The 27,705-nt window shown below is 39.5% G+C and overlaps 1 protein-coding gene across 1 annotated transcript in view; it reads right to left on the reverse strand.

The window, feature by feature from the left end:
- The window catches only part of MAP2K5 (mitogen-activated protein kinase kinase 5), a 261,312-nt gene that overhangs the window by 63,444 nt on the left and 170,163 nt on the right, over positions 1–27,705 (reverse strand). The window contains exon 17 of the mRNA XM_061157999.1: positions 17,814–17,843. Coding sequence (XP_061013982.1) covers positions 17,814–17,843 — 30 coding nt within the window. The remainder of the gene's footprint in view (positions 1–17,813; positions 17,844–27,705) is intronic.

The following is a 27,705-nucleotide window of genomic DNA, read 5'->3' on the forward strand; positions in this document are numbered from 1 at the left end:
ACCCAGATTAACCCCTTTGTTGTTCAAGGGCCAACTGTATTTTTTTTTTTAAGTATACATAGATTACCCATGCCCCCAACATTCTTAGTGAGATAAATCTACTTCAACAGGAAGTTACTTGCAATGAACACAGAATTAGAAAACCATTTTTGACATCAAAGAGAATGTTTTTCCACAAATTTCCAGCAGTCAGGGGGATTACAAATTCTCCAAGGAAAACATGTAGCCAACATTTTAAGTGATAGGTTTCAAAATGAATTCAGGGATGGATTGTGAGACGTTGTTTCCAGTAACAGCCGTTGCCTGAACTAAATGAAATTTTCCTCACAGACTGAGACCTAGGAAAAAGTCTACACCTTGCCCCATTCTTTGGGTTAAAAGCACTGTTTAAGACCACTTAAAACTGTACTCTTTACTACAAGAAAAGGAGAAATAGCAACATCAAAGTCTGTTTTCTGATTTTATAACCATACTGTTTTGCCCAGGTTTTTAAAGAGAGACATTGTTACCAGGTTTTATTGTACGGTTTTGATAGCAACATATTATATGAAATCATCTTCATAAATTTTGTATTAAGGTAGCAGTGCCAGTACCTGAAATTGATTCAAAATGCTTAAGATACTCAATTACTTTTTAACACTGTTACACAATGCAGTGACTTATATCTTCTATTTCACAAGAATCTGATGATGCAACATCATTGTAATTGATTCATTTTCTCAATTAAATAAAGCTACTGTGCTTTTCTTTATATGAATGCCACACAGACTATAGAGTTAGATGTATTATCTCCTTTCTCTGTCTCAGATATATGGCCTTAAATGCTATATTCTGTTCCTCTGTTAATTCCACCAGAAAATTTAATGCCATGGTCATATTTTTCAAATTCTGAAGTGCCATGTACTCGACTGTATTTATATTAGGCATATTTTTCACTGCTAAACTCTTTGTTGTTTACCTTTTTCAAGATCACATGACTGTACAGGCGCAGCAACCATAAAACAGACCCGAACAAAGTCAGCCTCCAGTCACTGCCTCTGCGTTTACACACAGTTCATGAAAAAGTGAAGCCCCTGGTTTTATAGCGCATTAAAAGGGGTACTAAGGGTTCTCAATATAAAATGTTAGCTTCGTGAACGCCTCTCTTTATTCTGGGTCTGCCTTCCAAATGCTTAGATCTGAGAGCAGAGTTCAGAGGGACACAATAACATTGTTAGGGCTGATGTACTGCCTGTAGCTCCCAACATATGAGATGCTGTTTATAACTAACTTGTCCAAGTCCACCTTCCTGCCTACACATTTTGCTCATACTGAGTTTTCTATGTCTAACTAATAACTGGGGACAAAGAACAGAACGATAATTGCTCCAGTCATAGACTTGGCTGATCAGTCGCTAGAACCAGCAGCATTTTGAAACACTAGTTAGATAAACCTCTTCTCTCTTCTGGGCATAGCTTTTTTTTTTTTTTTTTTCCTGTTCATCAGCTGTTAGATCTAAGATTTTCCTAAGCCACACTAACAGGGGATGCCTCCTTCTAACATAAGACAGGCCCTTATGTGTCTAAATGGGGAAGAATGACTTCACAACAGGCAGGCTTAAATCTCAGTTGGGTCTTCTATTTCCTTAAGAGGACCATAGAGCTGGCGATTTAAAAAGCTCCTGTAATGTGGCCTGTGACTCTGGAAGGTGAACCTGGAAAGGAAATTACTGATGCAAAAGTTTGCTTATGGGGGCTCAATTATTTAGTCAATGACTCTGGTGATAAAAGACAACTTTGGAAGGCTCACATTATGCTTCTATCTCTGGAGAGGTACTTTTTCACACACGATGGTAGACAGACCTTGCTACCAGCCCTTTTATATTCAGAAGCACAATCAGAAAACTAAAATGAATCCACCTATGGAACTTAGAGAAGATACAAGCTCGAGCTTTCATTTTCTCTTTTACTCTCTGAAATTATGGCTTGCCCTGCAGCTCTTGTCGGAGAGATTTATGTGTGACCTGGGTCAGATCTTCCAATACCAGTTGACAAATTTTCTCTTTACATATTTACTGCTTTTCAAGCTTGTGTTATTTTCTCTTAAATAGAGAGAGAGAGAGAGAAAAAAAAAGAAATATAAAATCAAATCATATGACTGGAATTTTAAAAGAATACTGTTTTTATCTGTTGTGCTCCTGGTATCACATTCTAGCTTTTGATGCTGAACTCTATTCTCTTTTTAAATGTCAAATTTTAAGAACTGTAGCTATTTTGCAAGGACTCTCTTTTAAAATCAGATGCATTAAGCTAGAACTCTGGCTAAATATTAACATAAACAAGTATTATAGCAAACTGAGATTTTATATTCTACATGAAGAATGATGACCCAATTTTTTTTTTTTTTTAATAGCTGGAAGGGACCTCTGAGATCTAGTTTAATCTACTCATTTTGCTGTTAGGGAAACTGAGGCTCAGAGGGGAAAAGTGCCCAAGGTCACATAACCTGGCTTAGAACTGACTGCTGACTCATGAGGCAACTAGTAAGGGAGGGGGAATGCATCAGCTTTGGAATCAGAAAGATTCCTGGAATTCCTGTCTGATTCTCATGGCTTCAGAAGCTCCCTCCTTTCACTAGGCTAGTCTAGAAAAGATAAGCTAGAGGGGCCCAAACATCCATCCTACCCCTCGAGTCTCCCACTCAGGCACAGAGTTTCTTTCCTGACACAGACATTCAATCCGACTATATCTGGTATTGGGCTGGGTGCGAAAACTGAGTCGCATCACCTCCAATCCATCAGAACTTGAAAAAAAAGTGCCCAAATCTCAAAAAGCTCTCAGAGGGAGAAAAAAAATCACGTTCACGTGACCGCAAACTGAATTGTTATTGTTGTTGCTGAGTTGCTGAGTCATGTCTGACTCTTTGTGACCCCATGGACTGTAGCCCATCAGGCTCCTCTGTCCATAGGATTTTCCAGGCAAGAATACTGGAATGGGTTGCCCATTTCCTTTTCCAGGGGATCTTCCTGACCTAGGGATCTGACCCTAGATTCTTTACCTCCAAGCCACCAGGGAAATCCCTTACAAACTGAATACACAATGCTTGGTAACTTAAAATAATAATGCTTAAACAAAGGACTGTTTTTTTGAGAAGGAACAGGACAAAATTTACCCTGGTTAACTATAAATGGGAATTTTGGCAAACTGATATTTTTAGATTAACTGAATGTATTATGAGATAAAATGAATAAAATATATTATTTCTAATAATGTAAAATGAGCAAATATAGTTCACTTGTGCTCGATCTCCCCTATTCATTAATCTCTGTCCTTGTTCAAGTTCTTATCATGCCTGTGAATCTATCAGCATAGCTTGTATAGGACAAAACAAAAACAAAAAATAAGTTATATCACTCATTTAAACACAAATAAATGACCTAAAAATGAGTGATAAGAGGATTTAGTAAGAGGTTACTCAATAAGGTATAAGAGGTCACTGTGATCCCCATGTTCTAAGATCCACTCACTGGCATGTTCTCCCTGCCTCATACCCCAAACTTGGGCCAGGGTGCTGCATTCCAGAGTGACCAGTTTTGAAAAGTTAAAAATAGATATCCCTGAATTTGACAAACAGTTGGGGCAGCCAGAAAGGCTCTAAGGTGCCCAGAGGAGGGCACAGCTCAGATGGGACCAGGCAGAAAATCATCACAGCCATAAATTAGATCACTTGGCTCTTACTGCTTCCCGAGCATCAAGGACAACGCATGCCCACCGCACACAACAGCTGCAGCACCAAGGTGCGGAGCAGCTATTACTCATGTGCTGGCTCTGCCGGCCAGAGAGCAGGGGGAAAGGGCAGGATGGCCGGCCTCCACTCTTCCATCCCTTGTGTATTTAAAACTGACGCGGCTCGTGTCCTCCCCTACCCAGGGGTACAGGAGCTAGCGTGAATCATTTCCTGGGCAAATAAATGAGAATTTCAATATTCAGACCTAAATCCTGTGAGAAAAGCAGGAGCTGAGAATCACAATTCAACATGACCAATGTGAGTTACAAAACTAACTTTTTCCCTCACAGTACAAGGTCTGGCCGAGGAGTCCATTAAGTAGTTGTGTTTCAAAGAAGATCTGAGATGTTTGCTGCATCAAACTTTTTTCTTTGCTACAAAAAAAAGGTGTGGTCTTATTTCAGAATCTAGTTTAAGAATATCTGTTCTCTGGGTGTGGGAGAGGGGTAGGGGAAGAAGGAGGTGTTGCTTTTTCTGAGAAAGGCCTGTTGACCATTCTACTTTTTATGGTCAAATAAATCTGCTATAGCAAAAGCTATTTTAGCATGGCAAAATATCTGAAAGGGTTTTTCTAGAGTCGCCATTTAGGTTGCATCTCTATTAGCCTAAATCCTCCACATGCCACAGAATCCAGAACAATGTTAGAGGTCACCTAGTCCAATTCCTTGTTTCTTGTAGAAATTAGCTTTGTAGTATTCCTGACAGACAGCCATTCTGTCTCTGCTTGAAGACCTCCCAGTGCCAGGATTCCAATGATTCTATCTTGGGTAGCTTGAATTGTTAGGAAATGTGTTCTTATTCTGAGTCCAAATATGTCTTCCTATAAGATACGATCATGGTCTGGAGCTGCAGTGATTAAGTCTAAAGACAGCTCTTCACATATTTCAAAATGGCTGTCATGTCTTAACAATGTTTTCTTTCCTCAACAAACATCCTATTTTCTTCCTAGGATCACTTGCTATGTTTGGCTGCCCTCTATCCTTCTCCCTTCCATTAGTAATGGCATACTAACAAACATCCCCTTGCCCCTAAGTAACCCATGAGCTTCATGGGAAGATGACGTCAACCCCAGCTTTAGAGGTGGGGCATGTAGCTCAGTCTTAAATTAGTCGCATCGCCTACATGCCCTGGGTGGAGGGAGTTAAACTGGTCCAATCAAACTGAAATCTACTGCCTCTGGCTGCTTGAAGGGAAAAAGAGACCTGCTCTTCCCTTCTAAACTGAGAAGCAGGTCACCCCAGGAGCTCTATAGTCATTCTTGGTCTGTGAAGGGAAAAGCCTACTAAGATCAGAGCCCAAAGTGAACTACTGGATAAGGTTCTACCTAAAACCAGCAATACTTAGCTTTTCGGTCATGTATTTCAATAAATTTCCCCTGTGATGGAGGCAACTTTGAGTTGGGTTTTCTGTGACCTGAACCAGAAACTTCTGGAAGAATCACCCAGGCATGATTTCACATTCTTCTTTGAAGCTACCTTTCTCTGAATGTGGTGCCATTTAGGTACATTCCTCATAAACTGCAATGCCTATGCCTGAACACATACCTTGCACTCGCTTAGATCACCTTATTCTGGACACTGTACTTGGTAGACTCTCAGAGGCCACAAGGGTATTCACATTTTTGATAGCCGTATCACATAGTCAGCTCAATGGAGAGAAACAGAGAAGTGTTTAAGTTTTGGGCTGGAAAAAAATTACTTCTTTCTTGTACTCTTCTATTTCTTATCTGTTTCATACTGACAGAGTATTTGAGAGTCAAAATGAACGGATGATTAAACCAATTACAGCATCTAGACAAGTCTGATGAAGTTTCTGCCTGGGGTCTTTCCCTTGTAACTGATAGAAAATGCATCAGTCTTTCATTTGGCTGAAGGAGACTCATAGACTTGGTGTCTGAAAGCACCCGAAAGGTTCTTTAATCTGACCCAGCTCCATCCCATCTGACTCTTGAATCCCTCCATCATTACACCCCTGCTGATGTGGTTTCTGTTTGAATACGTACAGTAATGGGGAGCCCGCGCATTTTCTGACTGCCCATCCTACCTCCTGTTCCAGTTCTATCCTCCTAATATTGCAAATCCACATCCTTTCTTACAGAGAATCCTCAAATATCTGAAGACAACTATCAAATCTCCTTGGAAGGCTTTATTCTTCAGGTATTGATGCTGGCAGGGTAGAGTGGAAGTACGGACAATGGAAGGGGATGAAATTATTAATTTAAAGCCTAAGTATGTGAATCGATTCTTAGTTTCTTCTGATTCTAAAACATGCTATGCCAACATGCAAAAAAGTAAAATTAGACTAAATTATCAATTCATCAATTCATATATGTTTATGAAGATCTTGCTCTATGCCAGTCACTTTATGAGACTCTAGGACCCAAATGATGGATAAGATATATACTTGCTGGTTCACAAAAACAAAGTGACTTTTTAAGTTCCCTGAAATTTAGTGGCAGAGATGAGACTTAAGCACAGGGCATGCACTCACCTCTATGTCACTGAATATTTGTATGAAATATAGTTCGATGGATTCAGGATGCTGTAAATTTCTAAGACAGCTTCCCCATGAGGCCCACAACAAGTCATGTTTTCAGGCATTGCAAGGAAGGTTTTCTTTGTGAGCTAAGACTCCACACATTGCTCCTTAAACAAACAAACAAAAACCCAAACAAACATGATATATCTGACAACGTGGTCTGGCCTGCTGAGATTCTGAGATAAGCCGCAATTGCAGCCAATACGTGGTTCTTACAGGATCAGGAAAGAACAGAAAATCCTGAAATACAGTCACACGTAACCATGTTAATTAACAAATGTCTTATTGGCTTGACTGTGAATTCAAAAGATTTGAAGAGAAGAAGTCATAGATTTAGAATGAACTAAAGAAACTTGACTTCTGTTTCAGAGTTTTGGTTCACACCGCTCATTATTTTGATATAGGCAAAATGAAGTTTCAATAAATTCTAGGAGAGGATTTAGGAGATGGGGATGAGAAAGGGGGCTGAAGATGTGGGAAAGAGGAGGAAACTGCTCACACAAGATGAAAGCAGGGACCCCCCTGGTGGCCCAGTGGTTAAGGTAAGACTGTGCTTATAATGCAGGGGACATGGGTTCGATCCCTGGCCGGGGAACTAAGGTCCCACATGTCATGTAGTGTGGTAAAAAAAAATAAATAAAAAAATGAAAGGAGACCACAGATGTATCTAGCCCAGCATTTTTCAGTCCTTGTTTGCCAAATAACTCTTAGTTCGTTTCAATGTATTTGTGTGTGCATGCACATGTGTCAGGGAGTAGATGTCCACCTACACTATGTCCTGTCTTCCCATGATTTTGCAAGTCACTGACCTAGGCCACCTCTGTCATTTTTCCAGATGAGGAAACTGAGGTCTGAAAAAAAAAAAAAAGGTCAAACGACTGATAGGAACAGCCAGGACCAGAACTCAGGTTAGCTCTGCATGAGCCACTGGGCAGAAACCATATACTGACAATGCTTTAATCTGTTATTTGCTGGGTGTGCTGCTTGCTGCACCCTGGTCACCTCTGCTCTGAGTCACTGAACATTTCCAGTTGCCTGGCTACCGAGGAGGTATAGGGCTGTTCAAAGAGCAGGGGCTATAGGGAGACCTTTAGCTGGGAACATTCTTTTGTTTACTGCATTTTACCAAACTAGTCAAGGTCTCCTCAAGCCCAGAACGATGCTCTCTGAAGCTGGTTTCTAAACAGGAAATAAAACAAGCTCCATGGCCATCTTTGGTCTTTCTCTCCTCTGAGCTTCCTTCCTCCTAAGACTGTCACGTTCCCCAGCCTTCCTTACCTTCTCTCCGTGGTGGTCACCACCTATAAACCCTGACACTGTGTAGCATAACAGAGTCCACACTTGGTTCTAACTGGTTGCCTTAGGTTCCCTCGATACTTTGGCTCCATGCATAAACAGACAACTGCCTCCTTTCTTAGCTTCTAGCAGTCGCTGGGACCCTTCTTTCCACCTGGTGTGTCCTGGGCAATCTCCAGGCTTAAATCGAATCAGCTCTTTGCTCCTTTTAGGCAACTCATTGGTTTTTCAATGAACTTAGCTTATCTGTTTCATTGGCAGTAATGAGGGTTGGGTTCTGAGCATCATTAACATTTTAGTTGAGGAAGAATTCCCAAGACCCCAGGCATTAATCCAGAACTGTTAAACATCTGAAAAGTAATCTGTACTCAAACAAAGCTTGGCCAGGTCTGCCCCCTTTTTAACTTGGATGCCAATGAGCCCCTAGCCCCAAATATACCTAAGTTTTCTATACTGAATGTTGTTAAATAAAACACTGGAGTACAATAAAAGTTGATGTCTTTGCCTGTTGTTGCTGCTGCTACTACTGCTGTTGAGGACCACTTTCCCTCCAGGGATCCATATCCATCAGCAATTACCTAGCAGATATGGAGCATCCTAGGACAGTAATTTCCATCTCTGAAGACACGCCGGTTGGAGGCAGTACCTGAGTGGATGGGCGTGTAAAATAAGGGTAGCCATTTGGGCTCAATGCCCCTGAGTGCCTTTTCTCACTTTCTCCCTGCACCCCAGCCCTCCAAAGCAGGAGATAGTCTGGTTCTATTGCCAAATACCTGGTAATCATCAGTGACTCATTTAACAGCTATGGACCCCCATGTCCTCCTCTATAAAGTAAATGAGTTGGACTGGACCATTGTAAGATCGCCTCACATCCTGCAATTCTATGCTGCCATTAAGGAGCACCAATGAAACCAAAGAGGGAAAAATGGCCGGCCTTCCAGACCACAAGTCTCAGAGGGAAAGAAGGCAGTGATGTCACTCGTAAAAGCCAGACTGGGCACCAAATTCTCTACTTCAAGCTTTAATTCTATTTCTGGGCTAAACTGCTTATTTAAAAATTGTAGAAGAATAATTGTCTCCAGTTATTGAATTAAAAATTACTATATTCTGCATATAATTCTATATATTAATGACTGATTGTTAATGATAGATTATAACTGAAAAAAGAAAGACTGTAAAGGAAGGCTCTTATGGGATCAGAAGAGTAATTCATTTTAGTCCTACCTGGAGTGAGACATGGTCATATATTTTCAGAGCTACATGGGTAAATCCCTAAAGTACTTTCTGAAAATATAAATAATACTAATATTACCTTACTCTTGTTTACCAACTTATATTTTTCAAAGGGCTCTCTTAGGTATTAGGTCATTTGATCATGACAACCCCCCAATTCCCCAGCAGTCTAGCCAAGTCAAATTCATAAAGGGTGGCAGAGAACCCCTCAGAGGCATGTGCCAACTGACTTTAGGCGAAGTGCTCAGTCATGTCTGACTCTTTGTGACTCCAGGGACTATAGCCCGCCAGGCTTCTCTGTCTACGGGATTTCCCAGGCAAGAATACTGGAGTGGGTTGCCATGCCCTCTTCCAGGGGATCTTCCCAACCCAGGGACTGAACCTGCATCTCTTGTGTCTCCTGCATTGGCAGGCGGACTCTTTACCACTAGCACCATCTGGGAAGTCCAGACCTTAGGGGTAGAAATCTTAAGATGCAATGACTTCCAGATTTCCCTGGAGTCCAGTGGTTAAGAACCCGCCTGCTAATGCAGGGGACATGGGTTCGATTCCTCATTCAGGAAGATTCCACATGCCTCAGAGAAATGAAAGCCCATGTGCCCTAACTACTGAGCCCACACTCTAGAGCCCTTGAGCCATAACTACTGAACCTGCATGCTGCAACTACTGAAGCCTATGCTCTGTAATAAGAGAAGCCACTGCAATAAGAAGCCCATGTACCACAGCAAAGAGTAGCCCCTACTCCCTGCAACTAGAGAAAGCCCTCACCCAGCAATGAAGACCCAGCACAACCAAAACATTTAAATTAAATCAATAAAAATTTTAAAAACGTAATGATTTCTGACCTCAGGTTGGTTCTCAGTCATCAAAAAGGGAGTCATGAAATTCTCAAGCCCAATTTCATGATCTGGGCTCTGCTACATGTGCTGGCTCCATCCTGATACAGTACCTTTCTCCTCTATAATTCCTCCCTCCCCTTCTTACTTTCCCTCCTTGTGTTGCATTAAAAGTCATCTAAGGAAACTCCTAAACTATGAGGGAGATAAAAGTTAACAGCAGCAGTAGTTAACTTACTGAGTTGAAGTACTGCAAGGAAACCAAGTTCAACATGCTGCTTCAGACCTTTATCTTAAGAAAAGAGAAAATGACTCTCTTGACTAGAACGCCTGGAGCTCTTTTCCATCCTTCTAGCCTTAGAGCCTCAGCTCAAGCATCATCTACCCTGTGAAACCATAGCTTCCTCAAGTGAGCTGACCTCTGACTCGTTAGGCCAGAGCATACCATCTCCTGTAGGGTTCCTTTTATATCAACTGTTATTTATTCATGTTTTTCTGCCCACTGCATTAGATGCTTTGATAGCAGGGACAACATACTTCATTTCTGTACTCCCAGGGCTTAGCACAGTGCCTGGACTGAGTAGATGCTCAGTGACAAATACGTGTTCAATTAAACTGAAATGTATGTCATAAAATAGTTTAGAAGGTGCTATAGAAACAAACCAACATTGGGTTAGTGCTTTAAAAAGCAAAGACAGGAACCACTAACCTAGCTGAGGTATTAACAAGTAATTTATCTTGAAAGTCTCACATTTCTAAGCTACCCACATTTGGGGGATGATTTCTCTTCCATTTCTGCTCTATCTTAAAGATATACTGGGAACCCATCTCCCGTCTTCAGCATAGGCCAAGCAAATAAAATTATGAAACATCTTTATAAGTATGAAATAGGCATTGGGAGAAAAATTTGACAGAGGCAATTTAAAAATTCCTGGGAAGAAGCAAATGTGTATCAGCAAACATCTTCATATCACTTAAATTTCACCTCTGCATTTTATGGAACATAAAATCTGATTTTATGGCTTCAAATGTCAGTATATTTTAAATGTCTATATCCTAAATAGTGAGAGTGAAAATAAACAATGAATTAAAACATGTAAGCTAGAAATCTGTTTGAAAAAATAAAACCGCACACATATCACTCTTTTGGACTCTTGCCAATTAAAGATTATAATTTGAAGTTGGGGTAATTACCCACTGCTACTTTTCTCTTTGACTAGAGATCTCACAGAAAAAACTGGATACTTACAATTTACTAAAATCCTTTATGTTCAAATTCAAAAAGTTCATGTAACAAAGGATAGATTCTGAACACCTCTTTTCAAAAAAGGCAGCTTTTTAGGTTTAATTTTGCAATACTAGGTTGGTCTAGATGTAATCAGTACGTTAATACATATATAAGATAGTGATAGCTATAGTGTGAATATAACAATAAATATAAAACAACATTAAATTATCAAAGTTAGGATCAGTAGCAGTATACTCAAAGAAATTTAAAACATGAATAAAATTAGGAGTAAAAACTCTTGTATTTTGACATCAACTTTTGAAAAACATTTACTATTTTAAAATAGTTTTAAGAACATATACTTTTTACTTTATTATGAGAAAAATACTCTATTCAGAACACAATTTATTACTACAAAATAAACATATGTTTAAAAGACAGTGTGTCAATTGAAAAAAAAACTTACACATATTAAAATAGCAGGTTTCCAAGTCAAGTTAAACAAAATATTTTCCACTTGACAAGCTGCTTACATTTAAATGAAAACAGGGCAACTGTGGTCAATAATATGGATTGCATATAATAAAAAGGACCTTAGATCATGTTAATACAAGGATCAGAAAGCAGTAACTTCCATTAAAACCACCCAATTACTTAGGAAACTTTCAGATACAGCAAATAAATGAATCTGTTTTAAGTGAAAGTGCTCAGATAAGTAGCTTTTTGACCTATGAGTAAGTCTCACTAGCAGCAGTCACAGCAAAGCCAGAACCTGCTGAAGCAAGGCAGAGTCCCCCAATCAAACAAATGGTATTAGTAATCAAAAAGCATTTGCAAAACATATTTCCTTGGTTAGCAGCAGGGGGTTCTGAGCACATGCCACCTACAGCTTCCTTCATACTTTGATATACAGTGTACAAGGGGTGAACACACCTTCCTCTAACCCATGAACAAGTGGGGTATTTTTGCTTTTTAAGAACAGGATATTTTCATTTCTGTACTACCTTGTGAAAAAGGCCAGTCATTATACTATTAAGAATATATATCTTTCACTTAAAATCCTCTTATCCACTTACATTTAACTTGTGTTGGGATTTAAGAATGCCTCTTTATTGAGACAAGTAATACGTCATCATTTTGTTCAGCTAACAGGCCTGACAGACCCCGTTTCCCTGAGTTAAGAACAGCAGATCTCTATTTTGTACATTGGTGGCAAAAGGTGGCAGAATAAATGAGAATCGCCACTTGGTAGTAAAGATTTTTAATCCCAAAGATGCAGACATTCCTTCTACCTTGGCCTTAATCATTCTATTTGGCCAGAGGATGGTACTTTTTTTTCCAATAAAAGTGATCTCTACATATTGCAATATTTTATTTGAATGCCATTCTTATGTATTTTAACAAATAACATCACCATGTACTATATCTCATGTTTTTGATCCTTTTTTTACTACTTATCATCTTCTTTATTTGAAACAGATTTTTAACAGATAATCTTGATCGTTACAACAATATCTTGCTTGAATTTTATTCAAATAATTCTTAAAAACAGCTTAAAAAGCCGTTTGGAATAACATCAAGCTTGCCATCAATCAAACGAAAAAATTCCGCTGGCGGTTGTATAAACATCAGATCAAGTCTGATGTCTTCAAGGATTTCAGAGTGAACCATAAAAAACTCCATTAACTTCTGACAAAGAATGCAAATTAATCACAACATGGGGTGAAATGAAATTAAAGGCTCTTTTCTAATCAATGACAAGGCAGGATGAAATATTTGTTACTCTCTCTGCACTCAGGCTGCCTATGATGTTTGCACTTCCCTTGAAAAGCCCCAAATGTAAGGTGTGAGTACAGATTCACCCACAGTCGATGTTCAGCCCTCCCCGCCACCCCCAGAGCTATCTGCTTACAAGTCGTAGAGATTCACAAAACACACTAATCATCTGAATCTCAGGTGCATCCAATTTGTTATTCACACTCTCCCATGCCAGTGAAAAGCCTGGCGCAGACAGATGCACCAGGAACCCTAAATGACAGTTTTGGCCTCCGGAAGTACGATCACTACAGCAAAATCTAGTACAGCCTCCAGGTGAAATGTCTGGAGCTCCATATGGAGCAGGGAAAATTAACAACAAGATGAAAATCACTGCAGCAGCGGGGAGTCGGAATTTTTGAAAAAAAAAAAATGAAATTTAAAGATGAAGAAAGAGAAGTAATAAATTAATGGGGTGTGAAAACATTCAAAGCTTTACAATACCAGGGGCACTATTTGCTCAGATTTTTTTTCCTTTTTTTAACTTCAGGTCATTTTGATGTAATTTATTAACCAAGATCAGGAAATGTAGCCAAAAGAAGATCATTTTTATACATGCAAAAGTACCTTAAATACATGTGTATCCATATTATCTTCACTTTCCTGTAGCATCTTGCTTACCAAATTTTCAAATGTCAGAGCCGACAGAACCCTTGAGAAGTCTCCTTAATGGATTTACTATTGCCCTGATGCAGGGCACTGTTGTAAAGTTTGAACGAAGGACAACAATTTTTAGCAGGCAATCTCTTTCGTTTCTCCTAAATTACGGTGTCATTAAACCAACCATTGCCCACCATCATGTTTTTTAAATCAACTGGATTTGGATGTACATGATTAACTACACACAGCTACCACCCGTGTCTGGACCTGGACATTGCTTCCAAAGAGTATTACAGCTAAACTGTTCAAGAAATTGAGATACTATCTCTTTACCAAATGTTTAAAAACATGATTTTTCATTATGCTATTGCAGAATATGCTTCACAGGCACCCAGAGTTTAATGGCACTGGGGTCAGTGAGAGCTCCAAGGCCTCCAGATCCCCCATAACTCTGCTAAACACATGGTGAGAAAAGCAAGGGGGCTCCAGGGGAATGGCTTTGTCATCATCTTTCACGGGACAACCCTTCTCATCTACACATAAGGCCTGCCAAGGGCAGAGAAGGTGAGCGAGGAGAAGGGCTTGGGGCTGAGAGGGAAGAAGGGCAGTGGTTTGAACAGTCAACCAAAATCAGAGTTCACAGAGCCAGTCATTTAGTTTAGTCACCAGCAAGTCTCAGCTTTCACTGTACCGATTCATCCCCGAGGCAAGGTGCCTTGGAGCCTTGGAGACTCAATCTGGTCACCTCCAGGCTGGAAATAATAGTTCCTGCAGGTGGGATGTATAGCCTGAGTCACATAACAGCGAGCACTCTGGAGCTCAATGTTGGAAAGGCGCTAGGTGGTTCCGACATCATTGGTCCTCCTACGATGAACTGTAGTAACAAGACTGGGTAATTATAATGACTTCTAGCCTTTTTTGCCATAGAGCCCTAAACTGCATGCCAATGAGGCGACACAACTTTAAGGCCTAAAGGAAACTAAAATAGATAGTGCTTTCAAATAACAAATAAAAACCAAGCCCCCCAACAATGAAATTCCTGGAGAATGATTCTTTCAACGACAATCCAGCCCTTTAACCTTTATGTGGTTCCCAGGCCACTGACTCTTCCGGCTATCTTCCCAGCACCCCTCCCGCATCTGCATCCCCAGCGGGTACACTCCGCGTCACCAGCAGGAAGAGACGCTGCTAACGACGCTGTCAGCGGCGCTGACGCTGGGCTGGGGGAGGATGAGTCTGGAAGCTGGCCTCTCCTCCCTCCTTCCCTTCTGCTCACTTTACGCTCTGCTCCAGCTGCAGCTGGCAGGTTGCGCACACATCTTCTTGCAACCTTTGGTTGACAATTAGAAGTTCTCTTTTGTGCTACAGTCCCACGTCAGGGCCAGTAGGGTGGCCCTTTGTACTTTCCCAACTGGTTTCACCATAATCTCATCTGATCTGCATGCTTCTAATCAGACAGGCTCATTTTAGAGATGAGGAAACAGGCCTCAAAGAGTTACAAAGCAAGAATTAAGGCCTGCGGTGACTGGAGCTTATGGTAGAGCTGGGTTCATTTTTTTTTTTTTTTTTTTAAGATTTATTTCTTTTACTTTTATTTTTTGGCTGCTCTGGGTCTTTGTTGCTGTGAGTGGGCTTTCTCTAGTTGTGGAGAGTGGGGGCTACTCTTTGTTGTGGTGAACAGGCTTCTCGCTGCGGTGGCTTCTTTGGTTTCGGAGCACGGACTCGAGGCACACGGGCTTCAGCAGCCACACACAAGGACTCAGTGGTTGAGGCTCTCAGACGCTGGCTCAGTAGAGGCTAAGGGGCTAAGCTGCTTTGGCGCAGGGGCTAAGTTGCTCTACGGTATGTGCAGTCTTCCCAGGGCAGGGGTTAACCTGTGTCCTCTGCATTGGCAGATGGATTCTTAATGACTACACCACTAGGGAAGCCCCAGAGCTGGGTTCTAACCCTAATCTCTGGCTCCTGGTCTAGAGCTCTTTCAAAGAGGCCAGTCTCCTCAGCTTCCCACTAGTGAAGAGAGCTGAGATCTGGTGCCCTGATCTGACTCGGCACCAGCCCTAGGGACAGAAAGGATGCAAAACTTTGAGATCTTCAGGATATATGAAAATCTTTCCTGTGTTCAAGGAGCCGACTACTGGGTAACAATTAAGATGAGGCAGTCCTTAAGCATGGTAAATCAAGATTTGACTCTAGGGCTGCTTTGTAAACTAGTGAATCTCCTATTACTAGATGTGTTCAACGGTTTGCTTTTCAGGGATGTTACAGAGAGGTTTGATTCGATGTTGTCTGAGATCCCTTTCTAATCTTGAGAGTTTGTGATTCACTCCTGCCCATTATACTCGGGATTCAATGGCCCCAAACTAGCTACAGTACAACAGTGAGCAAATCAGCTATCCCGTCTGCCCAATTTGTGAGGGGAAGCTACCTCACAGAGTGGTTGGGGGTTCAAATGAGATAATACGGGCCAAACAGAAGGTATTATTTCATAATCTAGTCCTTGCGATACTATAAAAATGTTTATTTTTCTTCATGTGTTTTATCTGGAGGCAAAAGGTAAGGGTGGAAAAGGAATTTATAAAGAATCCTTTCTTAATCCTCAGTATATAGTACAAAGCCTGAAATAAATGGCAAGTCCATCAAAAGTCATTACTGATGCCAACAATGAAGTGCACAAACTTCTGCTGAAAGACCTCAGAAACAGACCTGATGGCATCAAAGCTACTTCTATTATTTCAAAGACCCAATTTGGTGACAATACTCTATCATGATCCAAGAATTATAGTTTTCCCCTCACTCTGGTGTAACAGTGATTGCTAACTAGGGAGTGCAGCACATTTGAGTTTTCCATTTCCACTTGACTGATCCAATAAACATACACTTAACACATTCCCGAAAACATTCAATACTGGGAAGGTAGACAGCCTCTGCCCAAATTCGACCAGTCTTTCAAAGCTTCATTTGTCAAATGCAAAGGCAATCGTTTCTTAGACTTCTCACTTAACCAAATTTCACTGATTAAATACTCTAAGCATTAGGAATCTCAAGAATACAGCTATATTCTCAAACTTTGGTATTTTTTTCTAGATGGCTTACAAGCTTTCTACCAAGACTTGTTTGAGATGTTAAGTTGTATAGTGCCTCTTCATTTACAAAATGAGGGGATCGCATAAATTGGCCAAACAGTGAATTGTTTAAAAATTACTGACAGAATAAGAGGCTTACCAAGATAAATATTCTAATGAGCTATAAATCCTGAAAATGTGATTTTAATTTGATGGGCTACCTAGAGCTAAGCAGCAAGGCTGTATACACTAAAATGTCACTAAATTCGAGCATGCATGCCAAGTGATTACATTTCAGATCTCTTTAAGGAAAAGATAATGTTTAAACAAACAATCCTACACATTTGAAAGGTGAGACCGACACTCCTGAACCTAACAACTTGGACAATTTCTCCTCCATTTATCTGATGGCTTTAACTGTAAAAGAAAAAGGATACAGAAGAGACATTTCAGCGTGTGAAGGGGCTTTAAATGTTCACATGGGTATCAGGAGAATTTGTTTAAAACTGCTTGTAAAGATGGGAGAGAGAATGAGCCCCATCCTATTATTCAATAACCATGTTTGTGATGCATCTGCATAATCTAACCATGCATAAATTAGTATGTGTAATACAACACTTATTTGCATAATAATAGCAAGTTAATAGATGCTTAAAGAGCAGAGACCAACACCACCTTTAAATCAGACATGCCTCCAGGCACTTTGGCCTGTACAGACCAAGATGCCAGAAAAACAGTGAGCATCAACCAGAGGAAAACAGTCAAACCATTCATTTTTCATCCCTCTAGACATTTCACTTCTTTCTCCCCACACATTGGGGAACCATTTTCAAGCCACAGAATAGCTTAACATTTTAAGTGCTAACACCCTTCTACAATAAAAATCTTAAAGAAATTACCACAGAGATTATCATCAGCAATGGCAACATAACGGACAGTTTATTTTCTTAGAAATGTAAATAGAAAGGAAAAAAAAAAAAAGCTCAAAATCATATCCATGTAAAAGTAGGGGTCCACCTATTTGCTTAGCAAAAATAATGACCTAGATCAGATACTTTTACCCTTCACCTCCATCCTTTAATTCAAATAACTAATTGAATCCAAAAACTGAAACATTGTATCAAGAAAAGGCTTTGCCTCTCTTCCAACCTCTGTATGAGCACATGGTGCTGGGCTGGGATGAGGAAAACATCACCAATGTCACACAAAGGAAGAGCACGGTGATGGCTTCCCACCTTTAACAAAGAGGAAAAAAAATCTGGAGTTTAAAAAAAATAAAAAATCAATAGAGACTTCTAAATGACTCCTTTAAGATATCACTTTTCAATTTAACAGGACAGATTTATTTGTATGTGGCTCAAATGTTCACAATTGCTCCCTGTACCTTCATACATAGGAATGAATGTCACAGTGGCAAACGGCAGTAATGAACAATCTTACCTGAGGATATGGAAACCTCCCAAGAGCAAGCTGGGAAAGGAAATAATATTTGTCTAGTTATAGATTTGCATGCAGGGCAGATCTCCTTAAGACAGACAAGTACTAAATTTCAGAATTGTATCCAGCAAAAATAAAAATCTCACAACCTCAAACACACAAACTAAATTATTGTTGTAATTACACTGAAGAGTTGTATTTAGAATGAACATTTACATTGGACAACACTGTATTCCCTGATAAAATATTCTAATTTTAACAACTAAACACTATCCTTATGTCGTTTCTCTTAGGAATATTTTCAGCTGTACAGGCATTATTCACATTTACAAGTGTACAACAGCTTCTTCTAGACAGAGACATAAAATCATAGGAGACTGTTTCTTTTCTCTTGTAAAAATGGTAACATTTAATTGATCCTAGCCGATTGTTCTGTAGAATTGTCAGTTATAAGAATTATTAAGAAGAGTTGCAGGAAATGGGCCATATGAAACAGGAAATTTTGCCACTATTTTCATTTTTTTCCCCATCCATTCATAGTTAAAAGGAAAGAGCTATTACTAGTGGGAAAATGGCATTTTGAGATGGTGGAGCTGGAACAATAGGTCTGAAATTTGGAAAATGAATCCTTAGAGCTTCCAATTTTGCTTGATTTGTAAACTGCTATGTGTTTCTACACCACTCACTTAACTTTGGTCTTTGAATTCTCACCTGTGGAAACAAAATGACTCAACCAGGAACAGGATTAATACACAGTGATACGATCAAATTTACCAAACATAGTATAAGACTATACTATTTTATTTAAAGAAAATAGTGGCTAAATTTTGCAACTTCATAATGTGGCCCATCTTCAAGCTCGAAATCCTTTATATGTATTTGTAACTATTTAAAAGTAGAATTGCTACAACAGGAACTTTGAAGCTGGAATGGATCCAAGAAACATCAATCCATTTTCCAGACTAGAACCCCAGAGTCCCACTGAAGACATTTCCACGTGGTTAATAAGTGTGGGGATTGACCCCAAGACTTGCAACCTGATCCAGGATTCTTTCCAATGTAATTATACTACCTTTCTATAACTTGAGAAGTTGTATATTTATTTCAAAGACACTGACACTGCTCAAACATTTTTGAACTCCTCTTTAGAAACTATGTTTAGAATCATTTCAAGTAACAGAAGAATGACTTCATTTTATTAGAACTGCATCTTATCCTGAACTTAAAATTATACCCCTCTGCTTTTTGATCATGTAAATTATTTGTTGGCTAAGGTTTGAATGGCCTTAGTCAACAAAACCCAAAGCCAACTTCAAAAAATAAATATTTTGTTCCTTAGTAAGCATAGACGGGAAGGTGCTGAGGTTAATTTTTAAAGTTCTAAAACCAGTGCGTGCTTCAGCAACGTAATAGGAATAAACCTATTGACCTATATGACCAATAAAACCAATAAACCTATATGACCACAAAAGGTGACTACTTGGAAAGGGTCAACACTCATTTGGATGTATATATATATATATATATGTTTTGGAATATTTGGTAAGTTTTGTTACCTTGCATTCATTTCTTATACATTCAAAGTTCTTGGATTTTCAAGATATAAAGTTACAAGATCATTGTTTCATCTGGTGGACATTGTTAATCCATTCAAGTATAAAGTGAAGGAAAAAGAGTGTGAATGTTAAACTCCTTTTCACAGTTTTGCACGATTATGTCTGTCTATATACTGCTAACAGTTAGGAAGGGAAGTGACTCAGCTCTCCACTGCCTCCACTGTACCCCCCACCCAACACTGACCATTGATTTGACTTACATTTTGTAAATACAGTGTGTTTCTGGCCAATGAGAATGTGTACATTGTTTCAGGAGGAGCCACTCTGGTCTTCTGTGGCAGAAATGGGTGGGCTAGGCATTTGCCCCATCTGTACTGAACTGACAGGCAGTGACTGCTCACCAAAGGCTGTCACCTATCACCACACCCATCTGCAGATTATGAGCTTTGCACACTCTTTCATTTGGATTTTAAAAAGTAGCAAGAGGAGGGTCTCTCATCTGAAAAAGCTGACAGCTTAACAACTACTAGAAAACATTTAGAACATTCTATCTGAAGTCCTTCCACAGGTGCTGCACCACCCCTGGTATATGCTGAACATGTTAATAGGGCCTACGGAAAACTTCTGTCCACCCGGCTTACAGCAGAAGCAGCTTGCCCACCATACATACAGCTAAGGTCTAGACTAGCTGGCCAGTGTCAACACTGGCCAATGGTTCTTGCAGATAAAAGAACTAAGCAATGATAAATGGAAGGCTTTAAAAAAATGGGATAAGATGAAAAATGTGAACTTTTCCCACTTCCACACAAAACCTCAAATTCTCAAGACATCACTGTCCTATGGAGAGGTGAGACTATAGCTGACTTAGGCACGTGCATGCATCAACTTGGCTCCCTTCTCATGAGTGATAAAAGGTAATGAGGCTGGCTGATGTCATTGATTTACTCTGTCAGAGACCTCCATGCAAGAGAACAGAGAGAAAATTCAGCTGGGAGCCTCTGTACCAGCCTGCTTGGGAACAGGTGGCAGTGCTTGAACAAGCAAACTCATCATCCTTGGGACTGGCTCTACTTGTGTGTACTTTCCTGATATCCTGTGGAAACTCAGTTTTACTTTTCAACTACATTCCTGGAAAGACTGTTTCTAAGGCTTCTTGCAGATCTGACCTCTTCTGAATCAGAGGGCAGAGAATGGTTCCTACTTCTTGACCAGAGATGCACAACAATCATTTCCTCCTTCACAGTGTTGCCACTGGGTTGTTCCAGTGGCAAGCCAAGGATTCTAATTCCACGTCAGTGACAACTGGCCGCGGCATTGTAAGGGTGGCACCAAAAGCAGTCATTCTAAGACTCTGGGAGAAGGAGCTGCCTTCCACATAAGTCTCTGTCTGTTTAGGTTTAATGCAGCTGCAGTGTTTATATTCTGTACTATTTGTCTTGTGACAAAACAGAAGGAAATATACAGCCAGGCCCTAGAACCTTTTTATCAAGTTCAATTAGGAGAAGGTAAAAAAGGAAAAGGACTCTTAGCAGATAGGTTGAGGCTGTCAAAACTCAAAATAAACACTGAAACGTTATGGGGAAGAGGGAGCACATATGCTATGAGTGACTATTTCAGAGACAGACAGACCTGGGGCCATTCTGTATCTTTTACCCCTACTGGTCTATTAATCTACTTGCATTTCCCCAGTTTTTATTGTCAAGGTATTATAAATTAGGAAACTTACAAAAGAGAGTATGTAATCTTCTCTGAAATGGCCTGCAGATATGTCACTGTACTAAATGTGTTTCAGATTTAATGAAGCTTTAATGTCCTTTTTAATTTTGCTGTTTCTGTATCACCAGGGGTCGGGCAAGGCAATCAGCACTCAAGAGGGTGGTTTGGTTTAAAACTAGGAAAAAACTCATTTGCTTATGAGTTGCACTGTATTTTCTTAATTAAATTTACTGAGTAAAATGGTTTAAGTTCAGCCAACCAATGACCTTTGTATGTAGATTTAGATTTATAAGTAGGTTAACAGTTAAAGAAGAAAAAAAAAAAAGAATCACAACAAAGCAAACAGATTAGGGCTAAGCCAATAGCAGTCACTGCTCTCTTTATCATCTTTACAAAAGAAGCATTTAAATTTAGGCAGCTTAAGTCCAGTTAAAAAAAAGTATATTGAAAAATGTGGATCCACGTATGTGCCAGCAACGCATCAGATGACTCGAACATCCTTCTCATTCCCAGGAGGGGAACAGCTCATATTATAAAAGATTTGGAAAAGCTTTATTTTGGAGGAGTGGAGGCAGAGATGGGGGAGGGACAGGATTCTATTTAACATTAAATTTAAAAAGTGCATTTTAATTCTAAATACTTAAGATTCAGTAAACTGCTAAACACTCTGAAAACATTTACCAGTTAGGAATACACTTAAATAACAGTAAACTACTAACATTTCACTGTAAAACTAGTACTGTTCCTTAACGTCATCTTACTGACCTTTTAATTTGTCCATAATCTATGAAATACTACTGAGTTAGCATTATTTGAATAAGTTGGATTTTATGATTTAAATAATCAATATATGTGTGGGTGTGATTATAACAATTGCCAGATACATAACAACTGCATGATAGAAACTTTTGCATTTCAACAAAAAATCAGGGCAGAAGATATTTATTCACAAAGCAACAACAATGGCTTCTGTTAACAGGAAAGATCATTACTGTCATGAAGTCATAAAGGATAAAGAGAAAACATACACTATAGCCAGAAAGCCAGTGTAGGACATAAACTCAGGATATGTTTTTGGTGACCAACTTTCCAACTTAGAATATCAACAGTGGGGGAGTTGTTTTAAATTTACAGTTATGTTAAAGAGCACTGGAGTTTTACAGATTGCTAATTTAGACATATTCTATGTTTCTCAACAAAACAGCAAATTGAAAATAAGTGTTTTCAACACAGCCAGTGATGTAGCTGAAGGAGGACTTTATAGTCTGAAATATTCTAAAATCTGTGAATTACCTGTGCACATCTTACACAGTTAAATTTCCACATAAGGATTTTGCCTTTAGTTGCCTTTAGACCATACACTGCAGTTAAACCCTCATTTTACAGGATCATAGCAGCCACTTTGGAACATTCAGACACAGGGAAACTTAAAAAAAAATCAGACTTAAGTATTGGATTACATAAAATTCCCTAGGTGAGATTTCATCCCAAGACCAATTTACACAGTCCTAGAGAGAGAGCTTAAATCATCTGAAACTATGCTGGCAAAGGACCATAATAAATATTAAATACCTCAAAACCTACCCTAAGATTTTACTTTTCCTCCCATGTATCAATTTCACTGTCCTCTTACTGAATGGTTTAAAAACAATCCGAAGGATATAACAGCAATTTACCAGTGCTAAAGTGCTTGGGAGGTTAAAGTGACAACAAAGAACGCAGAAACACAAAGCATCTTGAAGCAGGGTTTCAATTAAATGTGGAGGATTTACTAATACAGTATACCAAAAAAAAAAAAGAGTTACAAATTAATTTAATCTTCTGCCTATAGTTTGCAGCTGCACTCCAAAGTGTCTAGGGCTTAAGAACAAAGCCTTGAAGGGCCTCGGAGTGAGGAAAGCTTCAATTTTTAATGTATAACGCCATTAGCTGATAACTTGTGGAATCTGCAACCCCTGCGGAGGGGCATAAGTGCGAGTAACAGAGACTGATGAAGTGACATATCTGTTCATGTCTAGAACTATGAGGAAGAGGGTTATTACTAACACTATCAGGCCCAACAGAAATATGCCCTAATAACCTTTGGGACCCTCCACGTTATCAGTTCTCACTACATCAAATATATTAAAATCAAAACCTAATTCCCTTTAATTAAAGACAATTAGTTTGTTTTACTATTATTGTTTTAACTTGTATGACATTATAATACATTGCAAATTAAAGATGGAATAACAAATGGAATAACAAATGGAATGAAAACATCAAACTGTGAATACTTCTCCACCCATGTTTGGTGAAATGGACTTATGACTGGCGTCTATTTCAGGAAATTCAAGAACAACCATCACTAAACATTGAAAAGTGGTGTAGAAACAATTCACCCTAAAAAGAACACAGTGGGACCATGCATATGCTTTCCCTATTCAATTTATACTTTTCACATAATGCTTTCCTATCATTCCAAGGATTTCTTTAACACAAACAGAATTATGGCTCAATGGAGGCATAAGAAGCTTAATTAATTTGCCCAAGGTCATACTGGAGGTTGGTGGCAAAGCTTGTTAAATTACTGGGAATTCTGGACTCTACAGATGTTTTGGCAATGGCAAAGGTCCCTGGTTGGCAAAGGCCCCATGAGACTCCCAGTGCAGTAGGTGAACCACAGCAAACAGCTCCTGACGCCTGTTCAAAAAGTGCCAAGTGCTCTGGAGGGCTCACAAATAATGTTTCCTTTGTGTAGAAAGAGCCTAACTGTGAGGTTCCCATCAGGAGTGCTTCTTAACATGTCCCAATATTTTAAAAGGAATGACTCATCCTCACCAGAGCCCACTGATAGAAAGTAAATTTGTTTTAACTTAAGGATCCCAAACACAGCAGCACAAAGAAATAAATCAAATGTTTATCCATCATTCAGAAGGTCCTGCATTCTATTCCACTGATTACCAGTAATAATGGAGAAAAGATAGCATTACAAATAAATGTTTCTAATTCAGTAGATTTTTTTTTCTTTTTAAATTAGAAATGGGTTTATAACAGTGGACACTTAAATGGGGCCAGGGCAACAGTAATTCACAAGTACAATATCTTAATGCTGTTCCTTTAATTGCTATATTTGTTTTACTGTAAAAAATGATTGCTTGCTGTAGTCTAACCATGAATGCTGAAAAGCATGATACATTGAGGTCTCAACCTGGGCAAACTGTACCTAAACTTACACTTTATTGCAGCTTAGTTCACAATCTTCACCTAATATAGGGTTATATCCCAGTGCAGCAGGAGGATAAATCATCCTGGAATATTACTCTGGCAAAGTTTAGCTGTGACTGGAGCATATGTGCTTTCGAGCCACTGAAGCAGAGGCCCATAAAATACACTAATTACTGGAAGTTATGGTCACTGAGTGATTGATAGCGCTCTGCAAGGCAACTTCCTCATTTTCAGCTCTTCTGACGGGGCTCATCCGCCACATAGCAATTATTAATTCATGACCCACCCCTCAGGCACTAGTACCTTTACTTCTAATTCTCCTGCTACCAAACTACTGCTGCAGCTGGACACTGTCTTTCTTCATTCTGATGGCTGGGTAAGGATGATAAAAAGTAGATTTCATGCTAAATGCTATTGTTTTGAATCTTTAAATGTTCCTTGGTCTTTCTAACCTTGCTGTCCTAAAACACATAATACTCCTCCTTCTCCCATAATACTATTTTACTTGTGTCATTTTCTTTCCTTTTCCCTTATAAAAAGTTTGTGTGTGTCTCTGCATATATATGTATATATGAATATGTGTGTGTGATATATACACACATATATAAACACACATACAATCCATCTGTCTATACTATACTATAGTAGACCAAAAACTCTGCCTAATTTTTTAGTTGAACACTGTGGTTTAAATGCAATATATAACTTCAACTAGGCCATAGTAAATATGAGCCAGCAAATTGATTTAAAATAAAAGGCACCCCCCCAAACCTTCCATTTAAACAGACCCACTTTGAAGCTCTGAAGACATTCTAATTGTTTTAAGTTGATTTCCATCAGTAGCTTCACTCAGAGCAATGCAAATTAAGATATCTGAGTATATAACTGAATCTCTAAAAGTCTCTTAAAAACAACTGCAAAGGTTTTTTTTGATGATGTTCTGTGCATTGAGAAAAAATTCAGTGAGAGACTCTGAATTAAAGAGAGAGAAAGTTCAGTCATGATGGATGAAAGCAAACATTTTACTTTTCTAATAGTAAACATGTGCTTCAAAATCTTGAACAATTAAAAATGTAATAGTGAGGGTGGTTTTCCTGTGTGGAATCTGAGACAGGGTAACAGATGAATAGATGACTCTAAGCTACCTACCCTTTCAGAACTTGTTTCAAATTATTCCTCCTCTTCCACTGGGAGTTAGTCCCAGAAAATAATTTGGAGGACAAAATCCATACCCTCTCTGTCCATAGTATTCACTGGGCAGTGCATCACATCCCATCTGGTAACATCTTCCTGTATATCTAATGCCTGGTAAGTTTCACTTGTTTAAGGGCAAACTCTAAGTCACAAACTTTCATACATCCTCCATGACACCAGAAATAGTATTTTGCATTAGGCTAACCATGAACATTTCGGAGAAGGCAATGGCAACCCACTCCGGAACTCTTGCCTGGAAAATCCCATGGACGGAGGAGCCTGGTAGGCTGCAGTCCATGGGGTCACGAAGAGTCAGACATGACTGAGCGACTTCCCTTTCACTTTTCACTTTCATGCACTGGAGAAGGAAGTGGCAACCCACTCCAGTGTTCTTGCCTGGAGAATCCCAGGGACAGCAGAGCCTGGTGGGCTGCCGTCTATGGCACAGAGTCGGACACGACTGAAGCGACTTAGTAGCAGTAGTAGTAACCATGAGCATTTGCTGATTATGATAAGCCCCCTGATGGTGATGTCTCCTAGAGCTTAGTCAGCTTGGTGGTACATGGATGTTTCTACCATTAACACTACAATACTTTAATAAACATAGTATACACACTTCTCAGTATTAGTGGTTATAGTTTTAACTGGGGCTTCCTCTAATACTGAGAATTTTGTATGCTATGTTTATTAAAGTATTGTAGCATTAATGGTAAAAACAACCATGTTTTAACTGGCAAGGCACTCTTACATGTACATCACTGGTTAGAATAATCATTTTCACATATTTTAGCATTATGATGAATTTAGCTGACTTATTTCTTATTAAAGACTAAAGGGTTACAAGAAGGAAAAAAGATTAGAGTTAACTGCCTCCCAAAACATTTCATGTGCTTATGAATTCAACAACCATTCTCATCTTTACAGTAAGAATTAAGAAATGACACTTTTTCAGGCTGTTCATCTAATGTGACCTGTGTCCTCTAACAGTAGCTAGCTTTAATCCTGATAACAGTCCCTAAGACCTCGCTTGGGTTGAGGTGTCCTCCACCTCTAAACTGCTCACTGGAGTCAGGTAGCTAATGGGTACCCTGAGAAAACATCAGTGCTGGGGTACAGTCTATGAAACTCAATCTTAAGTCACATTTGTATTTCTAGGCATTTCAAAGAGTCAAAATCAGAAGATACACTCACACTTGTGGCCTCTCTCTCTGTTGCTGCTCCTTGAGAAAGGGAGACAGGAGGCATGGAGGGGAGAGAGAGAGATGGAGTGGCCATCCCCACACCAAGAGTCCATGCATGCAAGTGAAGGCATCCTGAATTTTCCATTCTTAAGCACCACTGGACTGCACCCTCGTGAGAGGATGCTACATGGGATGCTGAGCCCTACTAGGATTCCTGACTCACAGAATCCTGAGAAAAAAATTAATGATGGTTATTTTAAGCTACTAATGTCAGGTAGTTTATTAAGAGTAATAGATAACTGAAATGCCATCCTTGACATTGATGTCAGCTCCCCTGCTCGTCTGCCCGGTCACGCGGACTTTGCTTTTTACAAAGACTTTTATTTATCTATCCATCTTCGGCTGTGCTAGCCCTTTTTTGCTGCACATGCTTTTCTGCAGTTGAGCCAAGCGGAGGCTACTCTCTAGCTGCAGTGGCTTCTCTTGTTGCAGAGAGCGGGCTCTAGGGTACTCGGCTTTCCATACTTAAGACTCGCAAGCTCTAGAGCACAGGCTCAATAGTTGCAGCTCACAGGCCTAACTGCTCTGCTGCACATGGGACCCTCCCAGCTCAGGAATCGAACCCATGTCTCCTGCAATGGCAGGCAGACTCTCTACCACTGAGTCACCAGGGAAGCCCCCTATGCGTTTTTACATTGCACTTTTACTGATCTTTTCCCCTCTGAGTCAAGGAGCTCCTAAGGACAAAGTTTTTCTATCCCTCAGGGCAGTACTACATGAATGTTTACTGATTAGATGGAACTCTTACCTACCCACTTCTACTTTATTTCAGCAGACATACTGGAGATTAGGTTAATTTTTGTGTTTCTTTAAGAAAAATAAACTAGGCCTTGGTTTCTGAAAAACAACACCAATCGTATTAATACATTTCAAAATACAATAAAGCTGAATCAACTATGGATAATGTAGGTATCAATCCAGTGAAAAGCAGTTGAGTCACAGTAAACCAGTCTTTCCCTTTGTCTAATTTCCTGCTCATTT

Source organism: Dama dama, chromosome 12, assembly GCF_033118175.1.
Source record: "Dama dama isolate Ldn47 chromosome 12, ASM3311817v1, whole genome shotgun sequence".
Taxonomy (NCBI): domain Eukaryota; kingdom Metazoa; phylum Chordata; class Mammalia; order Artiodactyla; family Cervidae; genus Dama; species Dama dama.